Source organism: Oenanthe melanoleuca, chromosome 3 (genome assembly GCF_029582105.1).
Source record: "Oenanthe melanoleuca isolate GR-GAL-2019-014 chromosome 3, OMel1.0, whole genome shotgun sequence".
Classification (NCBI taxonomy): domain Eukaryota; kingdom Metazoa; phylum Chordata; class Aves; order Passeriformes; family Muscicapidae; genus Oenanthe; species Oenanthe melanoleuca.
In genome coordinates, this window is record NC_079336.1 from 23,496,054 (window position 1) to 23,514,668 (window position 18,615).

The following is an 18,615-nucleotide window of genomic DNA, read 5'->3' on the forward strand; positions in this document are numbered from 1 at the left end:
AAAAAGTGTAAATCTGAATTGTTTTAATTACATTTCAAATATCTCTTTTGAAACCTAAGGGCTGTTTCTAGCACCCATCACAAGCATAAAGAACACTTTTCTTACCTCTAGCTGTTCCAGTTCAGCTTTTAGTATTTCCAGGCTGTTACTAACAGGCTGTTGTTTATCTAGGTGGTTTTGCATATCTTGAAGCACCGCCAAATGTTCTTGCATTTTCTCTGTTAACTTTAAACATTGCTGTACTCCATCAAACTGAAAATGAGTTTTAAAAATCAGAAAAAAATTTCCTAACTGACATGAAAATAAGCAATAAAAGTCTTTGGGTTTATTATGATTTATTTTAAATTTATAATCTAATTTTTCAACTGTTTTTCCAGTTCAGTTGTTCTCTCCAGCACTTGGAAAGATCCACACAATTCCATTAACACAGGACACTGAGCACATATTCTTGTTACTTACCATGCTAGTGGGGGTGTCTCCCAGGACTGCTTCTTTTGTTTTCAAAACAGGCTCAGTAAAGCCTTTGGACAGGCTTTCTGTCTTCCCATGTTCCTGATCACTTTTAAAAGTAGTAGTTGCATTATCTACCAATGTTTTCTCTTCATCAATTTCTGATCCAAGCTCTGATTGTTCTGTTGAGGAAAGAGAATAAAGCCCATCTCCTTTGCCTTTACCCTCATGCTCTGTGGTGATACCAGCACCCTGTGAGCTCATAAGCAAACCATTTATCAGCTCCTCTAACTTGCTTGTACTTTCATCTCCTAGTGAGATTTGAAAATTTTCCAGAAGTTCAGTGGTAGCAAGCTTGGGAACAGGAGCTTTCCTGTCTGTTTCACTCTTCCTTTCATCTGGATCAGCTGTCTTCTGCTTGCAGGATTCCTGCTTCAGAATATCATGAAGAAGATCAGGACTTCTGCAATCTGGCCAAAGCTGTGAAGGAGCATCACTGTCCTTGGGCTCTGTACACAGCGTGGTGACCATTAATGCAGTTCTAATAGCATTGCTTATTTGCTTCAGATTTGGCCCACTAGAAATTTCACTTGCAAGCTGAGTGCTTCCAACCATTTTAAGTAAATTTTGCATTAAAGTTCTGGTATCAGAGTAACTTAGGGGTTCACCCTCCTTGCAGTAAACATGTCCCATTTTCAATTTCCTTTGTAATATATTCTGTAAGTCTTCCATTAGTGTGTCAGACACATCTGAAATACCTTCTTTTACTTGAATATCTTTGCAGGGTGCCATTTCTCTTTGCAATGACTCCATGGACACTTGTTTTTTGAAACCATTTCCAAGGCAGGAAGTCTCACTGACCATGACATTTTCTCCCTTTGTGTTTTTCAGCGTCTCATGTTCGTTCTGGGCACCATAATTTAACTTAGTCCCTATGCTACTCAGAAATGCAGAAGAAACATCAGTGGTGTGGGTATGTCTCCCAGTAGGCAGCACTTCACTTCCATCCCCTAATTCTTTGGCATCCTCAGTACTTCCTAAATCCTCTGGTTTTGTGGGCAAAATTTCACTATCATTGCTGCTTTTGTTTTCTGGAATGTCTTGAAGAACATTGTCAGTATTTTGACAGCTAGGTCTCCCTATTTCTTTAGTTAAGCTAATCTCCTTTGGCTTCACTGTATCATGTGGGGGAAAAGAGTAAGTGTCAAATTCACTTGAATGCATTTCTTCCACATTTAGGAGAAAATCCTTTTCATTCTGTATACCCTTTTCCCCTCTTTTCATGTCCTCAAAACATAATTCAGTTTTATTGAGTTCTGAATGGCCACCTTCTTTTATGCATGTTGTATGTTGTTTTAAAGAAGCAGAAATGTTAACATCTCTCTTAAATTCATCTGATCTTGCACCTTGAATGTCAAGAAAAGCTTGATCAGCATTTACTTTTTCTTTACTTGCAACAGGAGTTTCTCTAGCAGTTTTAATTACTGTTGAATCAAATATTTCCCCAAGGTTTTCCATCTGAATGGGACTATTACTTAGCCCCATGACATCACATTCCTCCATAATATTTAATCTATTTTTATTTTCTGTAAGAATCTCAAAACCTCCTTCTATTTGACCATGCTTCCAACTGGTGACTGGATGTATTGGGTCCCTAAGTGAACTATTATCACCTACATGAGGGGTACCTGTAAGGAATTTATTGTCCATTTGGGATGAACTTTCCTTTAGTTGTTCCATATAATTTATTACTTTTTCCTCTGCAAGTAGTGCCTCTCTCTGTCTTTGTCCATGATTTGAATCTAATATTGACGTGGTATTGTTTTCTTTATTCATGCTATCAGTAAAGCATTCTGAGAGAAGCAAATTTGTCCAAGTACTTTGGTCATCATCAGTATCTTGCCGTAGATAGGCTGTCACACTGAGGTCAGATTTCACAGTACCATCAAGAAGCTGAGAACCTGGAACCCTAAACTGTGTTTTATTATTCTCTTCACTCGTCATGGACATCCATTTAGTGTCAAAGGTATTTTCAGACTGAATAGGCTCAGTAGTATCCTGTGGCTTGTGTTCACTTTTGATACAAGTCCCATATTCATCTTCTGTCTCCTGCTGTGTGTCTTCTTCACTGGTACATGAAAGAGCAACAAATCTTTCTTCAGAAATATTTGACATTGATTCACATATTTCTGAGGATAGTTTTCCATTTTCATGGTTAGACTGGAATTGCAAAGTATATCCTGTTTTGTGGCCTAAAGAATAGCAGCAGGTATCAATGTTCTGATTGTTTTCATTGCTCCTTTCTACATCTTCTACAGACATTAACAGCTGGTCACCTTTACTTATACATTGATGATGTGAATAAAAAAAATCCATTTCATCTTCACTGTCAGAATCAGTGTCAGAGTCATCATAACTCTCATAATCCTCCTCATAATCTTCCCCCTCCTGTGTACCTTCAGATTCCTCCTCACACAGGTCACCTTCTGCTTTCATTTCAACTTCCTCAATCCTGTCTAGTACATCTGCTTCATACATACTCTGTAAATAGCTCATGCCTCCTTCCTTTCTTCCTTCACTCCCAACAGTAACTGGTAACTCTTGTTCCTTCTCTCCAAAACTCCCTGTTCTTTCCCTTTCCTCAGGGATTTTTTCCATAGTTTTGGCATTTGCAGAAGCTATAGCTATGCTCTCAGGTTGCCCTTTCACATTTACATGAACATTCTCTTCAGCATTAGCTGCAAGTTCTTGAAAAGAGCTGATCTCTTCTCTTAGGGTTATTCGACCACCTCTCTCCTCCAGAAAACCTAATGGAACTGACCTTCCAGCCAGTTCTGGCTCTGGTATATCATCATCCCCCAACTGCAAGGTATCAAACCCCTCATCACCTTGAGAAGTGTCAGAGGAAACATCATCATCATCAGTTTGTGGAGTATCATAGACATCAGTGTCATCATCCTCACCCTGAGGTGTTTCATAGGCTTCATCATCACCATCATCCAGCTGAGAGCTGTCCTCTTCAGAGGCTGCCTCACCACATGCATGCTGCAAGCAGTTACTCCCAGGCTGGGGGGTGCCATCATCCCCCTCTACTGATGAGTCAGAGCTACTGTCACATGGCACTAACTTGTGGAATATAACATCACTTTCTTCTACACTCAGCCTTTGTGCTGTGCTGTTACTGTCCCCCAGAGCTGGTCCATCATGGGTGACAGTATCACCAGCCAATGAAAGACTGTGGTGCATGCCTGTGCTGTCTTCTAGACACACTTTATTCTGAAAATCAGTACAATCCTTCAGGGATGGCCTTCCATGTATATAAAGACAGTCCTCTAGGGATGGACTTGCATATTCCTGTAGAAGTTGTGCACCATATCTATTGTCGTCAAACCTTAGTGTGATGTCACATTGACTAACCAATTCTTCTGGAAGTCTATATTCAGTGTCTGCACTGATGGATGAACCAAGATGTCTCTGAAAATTATCTTTCTCTCTGTTATCCAGTACCATTCTGCTATTATCAGCTTGAAATATGTGAGGCCCATATTCCATGTACCTTTCCAGCTCCTTCCATGTTCCATTATCTGACAAATCATTCACACTCAAGGAATTTTGTAATGTTTTATCATTCATATTTTCATTATCCAGACTGTGTCCCACACAAATCCCTTCTTTTGCTGTTTGTGATAAAAGTCTTGTATTAGAGTCATTTGGAAGATATCCTTCAATGTTTCCTGAATTAGTTTGCGGATTGTTATGCTTACAGAGTTCTGTCCACCCAGAAACCTCCAAAGAACCTCTGAGTTCATTTCCCTTCATGGAATTTTGAGTGCTGCTTCCTGCATTTCTGAGTTCTGCAGGGATAGTTAACAGCATCTCCTGTGTATATTCTGATTGCTCAGTACCAAGAGCATTGCAAACATCTGGCCAGCACACATGGAGATCTTCTTGTTGAGATACATAATTCCCAAAATCATCAAATTGATTACATTTCCTGCTATTACAAGAATTCTCAGCACCTAAAAGATCACCCTGAAAGCTGTCTGCTGACTTTAGGTGAATTCCTTTTGAGCTTACATATTTGTTACTAAATTCCATTTCTGACACACCAGCATTGTACCCAGCACTATCACCTTCCAGCAACATACTGATGACTTCTTGCAGTTGCCCATCATATAACAAAAGTCTCTGTCCTGTGTTTGCATCCATATAACTATTTACCATCAGGTAAGACATGAATATTTTCTTAGCTTGGTCTATATTATGACATACAGGGTCTTCTCTGCCAGAATCTTCCTGTTCCCCCTCACAGTCATGAAGTACAGATGGCAGAAATTCATAAGTTGATAACCATTTTGCAGCATTTTTACAAGGGGTCTTTAATTCTTCTACGTTGGGCATTTTATCTGGTAAAGTCACATTGGTCAAAACAGATAGAGTGTTACTGTCTATTATCCCTGATTCTGCAGCCTTGTCAAGACTGATTATTTCACAAGTTTCTGGAATGTAAAGTGCAGCTATTTTCTTTCTATCGTTCAGTATTTTGAACGCCAGCTCATTTGTAATCATATCTTGGTGCAAAGAAGTTGATACGGGGAATATTTCACCAGTATGAGGCCAGATCAGTCCCACAAAGCCTCTCTGTGCTTCTAATACCAGCAGAGCACTGGTAGAGGATATCAAGTTGCACTGCACAGCTTCATCGACAGTCAAGCGTTGTCCTGAGCTGTGAGAAAGGATTCCACCAGTCTGAACCTGATGTGTGAGGATCCCACAGGCCGTGTCCTGATCTATCAGCCCTTGTCCCATGGCCTCTTCAACAGTCATTCTTTTCCCTGAGTCGGGGTCAATGATACCTCCAGACATTAACTGGGCACCCAGCAGCCTGAACATTGTTTCCCTGTCAATGAACCCCTCATGGGCTGCCCTCAAAACAGTCACCTTCCTTCCACATTTCAACACAATTCTCCCTTTTTCTTGTGGTTTCACCGGTAGGAGTCTTAACCCTGTTGCTTCATGCATTATGCCTCTGTGAACCATCTGTTCAAGGGAAATTTTCTCAGCACAGTTGGGGTCTATGGGATCTTTACATGTATCTTGTCTTTCCAGGAGTTTTGAATATAATGTTGGAGAAATGAGATTTCTCTGGAAAGCATTCTGCAAAGACAGCTTTTCTCCAGTAGATGGCAAAATCAAATACTCACTCGAAAGCTGATTCTCAAGAATTTTAACAGCCAGAGTTTCTGAAATCAAACCTTGTTCTAAAGCTGAAACAACTGGAATATTTGTTAATGATGATTCTGATATAAGCTTCTTTGCATTACTTAATTCCTGCAGCTGCAACAGAATCTGGTCATCAATTAAGGCATGGGCTTTAGCTTCTTCCAAATCATAACACATTCCTAATTCTGGAGAAATTATTCCAGAAACAATCAGCTGATTCTCAAGCAATCTAATTCCAGTGTCATAGTCAAGAAAACCTCTTAAAATTGACTGAAAGATTGAAAGGACTTCTCCAGTTGTTTGGTCAATGACACCAGCAATGACTTTATTCACCTAAAAGGGAATATAAAAGAAAAGCTATCACCATTTTTGGACTGTATGTTTAAATTTTCTTTTGATTTTGAATGCATGATAAGCATAAAAACATGTACTTACCAGGCCTGGAGGAATGTTGTGAATGTTAGCAGCTCAAATGCGCAAGTGATCTATGTCAGTCATTCAACAGCACATGATGTGATAAAAGATTTAAAACCAACATGCATCTGTGAATTGAAAACCTATGCTTTGCACACATAAATAGGGTTAGTGAAAGACAATAGAAGAAATGATTGCAGAGAGGGCAAATAGAACATATACCTGAAAGGCACATTTTCATGCTATAAATGTCTGTGAAAGGTTAGAATATTTGGAAACAGTATGTGATTCAACACAACCATGCTATTCATGTTTACAGCATACAGTATTTCTGTATATACACTCAACAATATGGAATCAGATACTCTAGCAACAAATATTGTATTTAGTTTGCATGGAAAGCATGAAGTCAGTTTGGCAACATTATTCATTACACAGACACTGCCTCTATAGGTATATGAGAATACTCACTCCATATTTAAAACTAATATCCATTTAAAAATCTATTCAAAGTGTCTCAGAGCTAATTGTATTATGTCCTCTCATTTTTATACCCAGAAAAAAATTAAGAAAAACTGAAAGTAGATCACTTCTAGGACATCTCAGAGTGATATATGGGAGAGACTAACATTACTTTACAGTGTCATTTTTGCAGCAGAAATGCAGACTTATCTAGCAGTCAAAGAATGGCTTTCAAGAGAAGAGTTAAGAGATGAATGATTTGCTTATCTTTCTTCATGCAAGACACACATTATTAAGAGTCTTCATAAAACAAGTCTGATGAATAGAATGCTCATGTGCACGGGTAAGGTCGCATATATTATTTCATAGCAAATACACAACACCTTCAGCCAATTAAATATCAAGTTCCTTCCACACCATTGTTAATTGCAGTTTCTTCTTTTGCTGACCACGTGTAGTTTGAAAACCATGCAGTAAAATCTCAAAAGAAAATGAAATCTAAGTTTGAATCTTGTTACCTTCTCTTCCATCTTTTCATCACCCAGATGTGTTTCCTGCAGCTGCTTCAAAGCTTCATTGGATAACAAGCTGTAGCTTTCCTGGAGGGATCTAACTTGCTTTTCCATTTCATGTCTCTCTTCATCTGTCATTCTATTATGAAAAAAAAATGGAAGAAGGAGATCTCTGGGTTATTTGTAACTTGTTGGGAGTGGTCTGCCTTTCTTTAATTAAAAATGGCAAGTAGAAATTAGTACAATTCCAGACAAGTAATCTGGAAAAATACAGCCTAATAACAAAGATGTTCAAGAAAGCTACAATCCTATTGCAGGTATTCAGGAAAAGAAGCATTTAACCTTTGCATGGGCCTTTGTCTAGTGATTACCAGTCAAGACAAGTAACATCACCAGTAAGGAGTCATGAGATATCTCAGCAATTTAGTAATTTAAACCATCTGTTTTCAGACACAGATGAAACAATCTTGTGATAGGTAGTTCAAGTACTAACTTATTACAAATTTAATAATTATTTTGATTTCAAATGAAAATTTAAATATCTAATATTTTTAAGAAGACCAGAGGTATACAAACAAAGTCAAATTACTGAAATAAACAAAATTGCATCAAGCATCACCAAATGGGAAGACAAAAAACCCCAAAATGTACATGAAGTGCAATTAGAACTATAAGGAGATGATTTCTTTTTAAGCAAACAGTATGTATTGATTCAATTAATTTGCATTATTTGAAAAATAAAAAGTGGCATACTTGTCACTGTGCTTAGCTAAAAATGACTGAGTAGTCTGCAGAGCTTCAGCTATTTGTTCTTTCTTGGTTGACATTTCATGAAGGAAAATCTGAAAAATAAATAACTTGTGTTCAAAATCTGATAATGTACATTAATAAAAGAAACAAACAAAACCCAATTTGTATCTACTTATCTCAATAATATAAGATCTTGATTTTTAAAAACATACTGGCTCTCCTTAGAACAATATTATTTATCAGAATTGTATCATTTACATATAAGTAAGTCATTGTGATATGCCTTTTGATTAAGCAAGTTGTTTTCAGAAAACTATTGGGCAAAACAAATAAAATATTTCAAAATGCTATTTGATGGAAAATTAACCAATGACTTAAAATCCCCTATTATAGTTGGCACAGTTTATAGCAGCTTTATAAAGGTTGTGTACAACAGTCACATTCAAAAAATTGCTCACCAAAATAAGAGATAACAAATTTTTGAAAAAACATATCAGAAGACCACAAGCCTTCATTAAATTCAATAACAGAGACAAATGCAATATGAGACAGCTGGAAAAAATGAATTAATATTCCCCACACTATCAATTTTGTGCCATCCCCATTGAAAGACTTGTTGTGGTAGAGGAACTTGTAGGAATTTCATCTTCTAACTTTCCTGAGAAACTCCCTGCAGTCTCTCCAAGTAAAGCACTCATTTCTGATAAATAAAGGTAAATTATCAAAAGGGTGTTCTGCAAGCTGGAGATATTTTCAACATAGTTGCTAGGTCTCCAGCAAGGTGTTCGGGCTCCTCATCACCTGGATCTGGACACAACCAATCTGTCCTTGTATGCATCGTATCAAAGGGCCCAGAAGTCTCCCTTTGCAATCACCACCAGCAGGCCACAATCTCATCACTTGTGCTGCTTGCACAGGAACCAAGAGAGCCCCTGGATGCACTGTGCAAGAAGGTGAGGGGAGGCTGAAGTAGCAGATGGGGTGACAAATCCACTTTACTCAGCGAACCAGTGGCACTGTGGCTGCTGTGTGCACCCTGTCACTACTGCCATCAGCTTCTCTTCCCAGCACCAGGCTACACCCCACAGCAACCCCAGCCTCTGTGTGAAATGTATTTCAGCTGATATTAGCTCCACCAGTTTTGCTACCCAACTTGTCAAGGCATCATTGCTAGTCAGTGGAGACCCAAATCCAGGCACCTCTGAAAGGTGCAGGTACCTCACTAGCCATTTCACAAGGGAAGCAGAGACCCTCAGCAGACATCCACCTCCCACAGGAAGCCAAGACAGCCAACTCACAGGTTACCCCCTGGAGGCTGAGGCTGGACAGAGGAGATGAAACCCACAGTTGCTGTGGTAAGCTGAGATGTCCCAAGGAGTTGAGTGCTGGCCCAGCACTGATAAAGGTTTGCAGTGTAGTCATAAACAAGGGCAGAAGAGGACCAGCATTCAATGCTCTTGCAAATCCTGATTTTAACTACCAGCAATTTACCAATCAATATGTTCCAATCAGTACAAGCTTACTTCTTCCTGTAGATGTAGGGACAAACTCAGAGCTAGCACTGGTCCTTCTGAGCAAGCTACGTGCCAGAACAGTGCTCATCAGGACTGCCAACCTTCCCAACAGCAAGCTGGATCTATGCACATGCTGGTCCAGTGGCTCTTGCACCAGAAAGTATCACCAAAATAAAAACAGGAACAGGATGCCAAGAGGGCCAAAATCACATTTGCATGATGACACATCCAGCACTGTACTGGGGGATGTGGATGAGACATTGCTCTGTCCCTCTGCTGCTCAGAGAGCAGGTAAGCCTTCACCTACTGAAACCTTTCTAGGTCTAACTAAGCTATTTCTTGGAGCAAGCCCAGCAGAGGAGGGCCTAGAAATGACAGGAAACCTCACAGATGGAAATTTATGGTCAGAGTTACAATTGCACATAGTGACAATGTTAAATACAAAGGCATCAAGATGGGCTACTCCAACAGCCTGTGGTCTAGTGTGGTAACAAAGAGACCTCAGTCAACATCTGCTGTGCTTCCTAGGACAGCAGTTTTGACTATCCCTTAAGAGGGCCCCTCTGATTAACTTATCAAAAGCAAATAATAGAAATTGGCCCTCAGGCTCCTCCTACCAGCTTCCTTCTTCCTGGTGCCCAAAATGCCATCCTGACAGGATGCACTCTCCCTCTACAAAGGCTGAGATATGGTGTGCAGGGTCCAGTTTCTCTAAACTGATATTTTGCAGTGTCAGAATATGTCACATGCTAGGTCTGTAAAAAGCAGTGGGAGCTTCTTCTTGAATAGCATGCTTGCGTCCCTAAACATTGATGATTTTTTACCCAATTCTCTACTCACAACCAAATGTGAAATTATGTCCTGAGGAAAATGTGGATGGTGATTTGTAGGGGAAAAGAAACCAAGTATTTATGGAATATTTTGGCATTTTAATCCATATGAAAACCTAAAAAGAGGAAGTGGTGCTTTATCAAAAGATGTGTGTGTACCTGCTGCTTAGGTAAATCTGTCTTTTCAGCCTTTTCTCCTTCTTCTTTGCTGAGTGTCTTGCTGAGATTTGAAACCCATTTCAGTAAATCCCCAGCTTTCTCAACATGTTCCTTCTTTTCCTCTTCCATTGATTTCTGATGAGTGCCATGAATTGTAAAGAAACATGTAAATGTAAATTGTTGAAATATGTAACATTAATGTCTGTAGAAACACAATTCTATCATAATGTGATTATTATCACCACATAAACATAAAACTATTTCTTTTTTATTTACCACCACATGCATTACTATGACATTTTGATGTAGGAAAAAAATGCCACATAATTATAAACAATACAAAATAATACCTCAAGTGATTTTTAATTATGATAAAGGTGCTTATTCATAAACACATACAATCATTATAAAATGATTGATAGCAAGAAAAAGCATAGCTTCCCAGCCATTACTCAGCAGATAAAATCTAAGAAGTATTTGCATATAAAGTACCTTTAAATTGCTGCCTTTGCATTACCCTCAGATAAGGATATGTAAAACCAATACAGCATAACAGTATTTTGCACATTATGCACATGGACTACCAAATTACAATTAGGAAGAATACATTGCTTTTATGTTCACAGAAACAAGAAAAAATAAGAGTAAAATACTGAGACATTTAATCTTTTTCTGCACAGGAACACATACTCCTTTTCATGTAAGTACAATCTCAGGAGGACATTTATCAATATTGAGAAAACTTGCTTAAGCCCTTCCATGTACCATAAGTAAAAATGAACATATTTTATTTCAATGGATTTTTTTTTTTTAATTTGATATGTAATTGTAATTCATTTGCCTATTAGAGCAGAAAAACAATTCTAAGAAAAAAAAACCAATGTGAAATAAGAGGAAAACTCAGGAACAGGAAACACAACTTTTTGGTGTAAACAGCCCATTAAAATTAATGAAATACCAGTGTGAGAAAAAGTACTGATGCATGTACTTACAACACTGCAGATTTAATCCTTGCATATTTTATTGTCACTCTTGTAAAACAAATGGTATCTGCAGACTGATTTGTAATTTTAAGTAACAGGTCACATGAAATACTACACTGTGTTCACTCACAAAATGGGCAGTCCTTTTCAATCTTTAATGTAAGAATATGACTCTTATCTCACCTAAATCTACCCACTTTGAACTAATATTAACTTCACCATACTCACTATAATTTCTCATTTACACTACCTACATGGAAGGTAATGACAGACAAGGCCTTCAGGTAAAGACTGAACACATAGATTGCATCTTGAAATTATGAATCTGTTTATCTCTAAATTTCAGTTTTGCAATAAGTAATATCTAATTCCAGTTTCAGTGGTTGGTACTAATTAGTTGTTCATAACAAATAGTTTTACAGCAACTAATTAACGGTAGAAAACACCACTTATGATTTTCCATAAAGGTCATCACAAGATATTTTCCTTAACTTTAACAGGTTTTAAAGCAGAGCCCAAAAGGAGTCCTAATATCTCCTGTCCACTATGAATTATAGTAAAGGCTGGAAATTCCTGTTTTCATGGGCTGAGCTGCTTCTAACAGCCGCAGCCCAGTGTGGCAATCAAAAACAGCTCCATCTAAAGCTTCTTTGTAGGTTATCTTCTTCCTAGTTTTGGGGCACGTTAAAACTTTCGTGTGCAATTTTTCATCCTTCATCTTTGTAGCTGTGATAGCATCAATAATACCATTCTTAATTGCATCTTCCATTGTTAATCTGGAATGGGATTTGGGATCTATCAAGCCACCAGTCAAGTACTGATACTCCAGGCAGCGCATGCCCATCTCTTTGTCTATGGCACTTAAATGCACAGCTTCAACAGCTGACATAACAGTGTTCCTTACAGGGTGAATGATCCCAGTAAAGATCAGCTCACACTGCTGGATTTGCTTGGCACAGCCATCATCAATTAGCTCTCTTTGCAAAGCTTCTGAAACACTGTACTTTTTCCCTGTAAATGGATCAATCACACCTCCTGTACTAACCTGAGCTTCAAGACATCGGAGGGCAGTAACTCTGTCTACCAAATTTTTGCGTGAGGCTTTTAAGACTGGAATTCTTTCATTGGTTTCAGAAAGCCAGAACCCTGCAATAGGACTGTTTAAATCTTTATCTGGCTGTGAACTGCTAACCAAAATATCACCAAACTCATTAACTGTGATGAGGCCCTCCTTATATTTGTTGACTAATGCTCTGTCAATTCTACCCTGATTTAAGGTCTCCTCAATATTAAACTGTACACCAGTTTTAAGATCTGTAAGCAAAAGAAAAGAGTTTCCATCAGAGTCAAAACACGTAGACTCTTTCCAATCAAATTCCTGTTTCGAAAGCTCCAGATATGTAGCTTTATCAATATAATTTTTTTGATAAGCTTCATATGAAGTCATTTCAGTTCCTGTGTCAACATTTATTACAGAAGTTTTATGACTTTTCTCTGCTGATGGACTGCTTATTTTTCTTTCACCAACTGGAAGCAGAAAGCATTTACTGCTTACACTGAACAAACACATTTTCAGCAAATCACAGTAGTACATAGCTTTCCTGTTATTTGGATTGTGGAAACATTTTGCATTACTTGAAGGTTCATGCAAAAATTTTAGAATTGTGTTATTAAGCAAGCCAAGCTGAACAGCAGCTTCTGGAGGTACACGAACACTTCTTACAGGATCAATAACTCCCCCACATGCAATCTGAGCCTCAAGGATATTTTTACCTCTTTGTCTTTCTAAAAGTTGAGCTTCCACAGCCTGAAATACAGACAGCACTTTCCCAGAACAGCAATAACCCAAAACAGCTTTCTCTGCCTCAAGCAGTCTGCTCTTGAATTCACTATCTGCCAGCCCTCTAGCAACTGAATCATCAACAGAGAATTTCTGACCTGTTGTGGGATCAATAATGAAACCAGTAGCTGCTTGGGCCTCTAAAAATGCTAAGGCCAGTGCTTTTCCTATGATTTTTCTCTTTGCTGCTAAAGCAAAAGAGAGTATCTCTTTGCTAGATTCAAGGTACAGCCCAGCTATAGCTGTAGGTTTAGTTAAAAATTTTTCAAGACTTTTCTGAACCTCATCAATAGTTTTCTGCCCTGAAATGAGCTGCTCAACAGTGAGCCTGTCTAAAAGTTTAACTTCAGTCAACTGCCTGGCAGTTACATCATGTCGGAGCCCTTGAAATTTAATAGTATCATATTCCTCTGTAAAATATTCCAGCTGAGTAGCATCATCAACAGTTCTCAAAACCTCTTCTCCTAAGAAAGTGCTCATCTTTGCAAAGTCTTCTTTCCTAAACCCTTCGGAAGTTTTGTATCCCTGAAACATTCTCTCTTCATTACCAAAAGTCTTGTCATTTTCTTGGTTTAATGTTGTGACTTCAACATGCATGTCATAGTGCTTGTTCTTCACTATCTGTAAATAGGAAGTTTTTGACACAGTGAGAAATACATCTGCAGACTGTGCTGTACATAATTCACTCCTAAATCCACCACCAGGGAAACCAAAGGAAGAACTTGAATGCAAGTCAGAAAGGAAAACTGCTACTAGGACTGGCGAGCAGAGATATATAAAGAGCTTGAGTTTTGAAGTGCATTTGCCATTTCAAATATTTATTCAATAACAGGAATATGACTAGACTAAACATCAGTAACTATAGTTTGTTACTATATGAGCTTATTGCTTGTTAATCAAAGCTTACTTTGACCAATAAAGATACAACAGTGTATGTGAATTCCTATTTTCAATAGAAATTTTTAAAATAATCTTTCTTAGATGTTAACAAACCTGGTAGTAAGGTCTAATATAAAGCTGTTTGTTATGTAAGACAGAAGGGGTTCCCTTCACCAAGGTAGGAACATAAGAAATACTAAACAGAATAGTAAAAAAGCATAACCAAAACCAACCAGCCAAATGGACTAGTAAAAGGCACCATTAGGAAGGCAAACCCTCACAAAATGTAGTGTGTACCTCCAAGGGATGCAGTTTTACCACTCCTAATTCATGCTGTGTGTCTTCTCCATGTCTAATGGTTTGTCTGGAACTGTGTAGGTTCCTGTTTCTCAGTGTGTCCCTTTCAGATATTCCAGAGATTTGGCTTGCTTTATCAAAAGTTATCTGGAACTGTGTACTCATCTGCGAAACAAACTCCGTAAATGACTGGGAACTGGAATCTTCTAGTGATTGGTTTATGCTTGACATCTGAAACTGCACCTCTCTAGGTACTGTATCATCAGCACTCACATACACAGTATTTTCTTCTATTTGATCAGATTTAAAACCTGATCTTTCCTGTTTCTGCCTTAACAGAGGTGAGCTTGGTTTTGTACGTGGAGGAAGCTGTTCAAATTCTTTAGCTGCAGTCTCACTCAGGTAACTGAGATCATTCCCTCTTCTCTCACAGCTCAATTTAAATCCAGAATCTTGGAGCTTATTATTTTGCTGAACTTCATTCTGAAATGAAAGAAACCTGTGTTCACTCTCCCTGACCTGCAGATCCATCTTCTGTTTCAAGCTCTCGACCATGCGCTTCTGCGCTTCCAGTTCTTCCTCGAGTTTCCTGCACTTCTGGTGATAGTCCATTTCAGCCTGCTTCCCTTGCTGTAGTTGTTCGTGACATTTTTTAAGCCTTTCTTGCAGATCTTCCATTTGCCTCTTGTACAACATGATGTTTTCCTCAGCCATATGCTTTTCTTGCTGAAGAGCAACACATTCTAATTTTATACCAGATATGTCCTTTTCTGTGATGCTATGGGATTCCAGTAATTTTTCAACTTTTTTCCTAAATTCCTCTGCAGAGTGTTTAAACTTAATGGATTCTTCCTGAAACAGAATCATCTTCTTGCGTGCCATCTGTTCATCCATAGTCTTTTGATGGAGTTCATCCTGCAATTTTTTTAATTTGCTACTCAGTTCTTGTATATGAGCTTGTTGTAGTGCTATCTTCTGCTCACTCATTCTCTTTTCCACAGTTAGAGCATTCATCTGAGCACTTAAATTTTTAACCTCCCGGTCAATGCTAAGGGTGGAAGCATTTTGTTTATCACATTTTTGTTTATAGTCACTAGCTAAGTCTTTTGCTTTTGCAAGATCAACTTCTAGGCTTTTGATTTTACATATGAATTCTTGCTCAAGTATTGTTTGTTTGTGCAATTGTTCATTTGTTGTACGCAACTGTTCTTTGAAACCATCTGCTAGGGCTTTCAATGCATCATTTTTCCTCTGAATATTTTGTTTTTCCAAAGCCATCTTCTCTGATTCGGATTGAATTTGCTTCATCAGTAGTTTTGTTTCAGTGTTCCATTTATTAAGATCTTCTATCTGTTGTTTCAATGTTTCTGAAACCTGATTGCTTTTGGTTAATTCATTCTTCAGCATCTGAATTTCATGCTGGTTTTCTTTCTCTACTTTTGTTTTTTGAAGCAACTGTTCTTTAATTTTCTTATATTGGTCTTGAAGATTATTTGCTTCTCCTTTGCATGACTGTGTTCTGTGTTCAGCTGCCAGCTTCTCTTTTTGAAGAGAACTGATCTGTGAGTTTAAATGTTTGATAGTGATTTCAGTTTTTGTCTGTGATCTGGTTAATTCTTCTATTTCTCTTTTTAGCTGTGTCTTTTCTTGCTGAACAGATTTCAGGTCCTCCTGGTAGTTCATCTTAAGTTTTTTAAGATCCATATTTTCTTGCATCACCTCTTCAGCTTTACCTGTGGTTCTCTGAAGCTGCCTGTCCAGTTCTTTCAACTGTTGCAAATATCCCTGCTCTACTTGGTCTTTTTCCTCCAGCTTAATTTTTAGGCATTTAAGTTCACTGTTGACTTTATCTAGTTTTTCTTTCAATAAACGAGACTTTTCTTCTGTTGATGATTTTTGAAGCTCAATTTCATTCAGTTCATATTTCAGGTCTTTAATAGTTTTATCAGCTTTTTTGTTAGCAAGAGTCAACTCATCTATCTTTTGTTTGAGCTCTTCTACTTTTTTGGCTTCTAGTTTCTTCTGGAAACTTGTCATTTCAGAATCAATCCTACACTGGCTGCCTTGCCCAGCTGTGAAAGTTGGCAGGGAAATTTCTCTAGTTACAGAGTATGTGCCTTCAATAACCTTCCTTCTGCATTCAGTTCTCTCTCTTTCTTGCAGCTTTATTTCTGATAGGTTTTTAAAGTCAAGATCTTGTTCTATTTGCTTGATGAGCTTCATAAGTTTCTCTTCTCCATCTGTTTTTTTCTTCAGTTCCTGCATCAAGGTTTTCTTTTGTTTCTCTAAATCATAAAGATTAGTATCCTTTCTTCTTAGAAGCTCTTCAAGGTTTCTTCTGGTAAAAGTGCTTTCTTCTATTTGATTTCGAAAAGCACGGAGGTTTTCTTCCAGTATACTCCTTTGAGTCTCTGCCTGGATAATGAACTGCCTTACAGACTCCAACTCCTGCTCTGCATCTGCTTTCTCTCTCTCAATGCTTTCTAGGTCTACACGACACTGCTTTGCCTCTTGCTCAGCCTTGGTCTTCTGAAGACAGATCTCCTCCATCTCCTTTTGCTGCTTCTTCCGCTCTTTTTCTGCAGCTTCTCTCACTTTAGGGAGCTCCTGTTCCACTTGGATTTTTTGTTTCTTCATATTCTCCAACATCTCCTCAAGGGTTTTTACCTTTCCCATGAGCTTTTTATTCTCATCAGCTGTGCTGTTTTGCCGTGCCAATAGATCTGAATACGCCTGACGTGCAGATGCTTCCTTATTCTTTAAAATCTGTAAATGAATAAGATAAATTGGAATGCACTTTTTGTAATACAGCATATGGAACATATTAGGATTTTAGAAAAGCAGAAGGGAAAATACTTACTCATGCATATATGGTATGTCCAGAAAGCAGGATGAGCAGTTCCCACCACCATCACCTTCTCTTGAAAGCTTCAGGAAGTTAGCATTAGCCAAATGTGAAACCCTTGACAGACAAATCCACAAAGCGAAGAAGTCCTGAAGCCTCTCACTTCAGTCAGATGGCTCTTAGCAGAAAGCAACACCAAACTGCTCACTTTGGCTTTCTCTCCAAACAAATAGGTAGAGCAAACAATGACCCAAACACAGTGTAAAGAATTCCCAAGGAGAAAGTGGCCTACCATTTCCTAATCAGTTCAGCAGGAGCTGGAAGAAGGATTTAAGCTTGCAAGCAAAATGACACCAGAAAAGTTTGGAAATCCCCTCCAAGAAAAGAACAAGTATCTTAGAGCCGAGATGCAGCAGAAAGAGCAGCATCCAAACCCCTGTGCATCTGTGCTCCACAGTGTGCTCCCCAGCTCAGTGCCCCCGCTGACTCAGCTGGGGGACCACGAAGGGCACAGCTGTTCTGCAGAGCAGGCACTGAAGTGTAAACATGGCAATCAGGGAAATCCTAATGAAAACCAGTTGGCTGGTAGTCTCTATATATTGGCAGATCCAGAGCAAGTCTTTTCAGCAAGAAGTGTAATCACCAGTAATAATATGGTTGAAACTCTACATACCTTGTCTTCATTAGCACTGCTGTGGTGCTAAGTTACCAAATGTGAGCTAACATGAAGTAAGAGCACACCTATACTCCTATGATCATACAAACAGGGCATGAAGGGTAATGACAGCAATGTTTTCAAACAAACAAACCATTGGGTTACTTAAAATTTACCAGATTTACTTGATTTTTCATATGGTATCTGAAATGTTTCTTAAAAGGCTAATGCAAAGGCAGCTTCTTCAGTTCCTCTCTCTATTTCCCTGTATTATAATTTTGAACAGTCCCTAATAGAAACAAAGTATTTAAATTTATTTATTATGAGATCTTTTATATTCCCATAAACACAAAATCTAATATATTATGCTTGAAAAAGAAGATCTAAAAATATAGATACAGTAACAAACTGTATCTTCTTAGATTTCATTTTTCTAATCAACATGCTGAGCATCAGTTGGGTGGAGAAAAGGATGGCAAATATTAACACAAAATAAACATAAAAATTAATTTCTAAGTACTTTAAAGTCTTAAGCATCTCAAAATGCATGGTAATTGATACCTGATTAGCATATTCATTGTCTAAATTATGTTCAATCAATCTTAAATCACTTGACCTTGACATACTTTGCAATTCAAAGGTTGATTTGCATTGATTTAGAATCATTCTTGGATTAACTTTTTCATTTGTATTGCACAGAAGCTCTGGTACCTTAATAATAGTTGTGCTCCTTTTCTCTTCATTATCTCTCTTGCTCTTTTTTTGCTTTTCTTTTTTTTCAAATGAGGCTTTTGTGCCTACT

At 38.1% G+C, this 18,615-nt stretch overlaps 2 protein-coding genes across 6 annotated transcripts in view; both read right to left on the minus strand.

The window, feature by feature from the left end:
• LOC130251804 (dystonin-like) overlaps window positions 1–18,615 on the minus strand; it is a 285,947-nt gene that overhangs the window by 101,464 nt on the left and 165,868 nt on the right. For 4 of the 5 annotated variants that reach the window (XM_056488730.1, XM_056488733.1, XM_056488732.1 and 1 more), the window contains 3 exons: window positions 10,315–10,449; window positions 7,815–7,903; window positions 7,068–7,200 (listed from right to left, as the gene is read on the minus strand). In XM_056488730.1, the coding sequence (XP_056344705.1) occupies window positions 7,068–7,200; window positions 7,815–7,903; window positions 10,315–10,449 (357 nt within the window). Of the gene's footprint in view, window positions 1–105; window positions 253–459; window positions 6,007–7,067; window positions 7,201–7,814; window positions 7,904–10,314; window positions 10,450–14,313; window positions 17,080–18,615 lie in introns of all 5 variants that reach the window. The other variant, XM_056488729.1, reaches the window with a different exon arrangement.
• LOC130251806 (desmoplakin-A-like) lies at window positions 10,541–14,307 on the minus strand. Its single transcript, XM_056488735.1, has one exon. It carries the CDS (start codon window positions 13,732–13,734, stop codon window positions 11,842–11,844), a length of 1,893 nt encoding a protein of 630 aa, XP_056344710.1. The 5' UTR covers window positions 13,735–14,307; the 3' UTR covers window positions 10,541–11,841.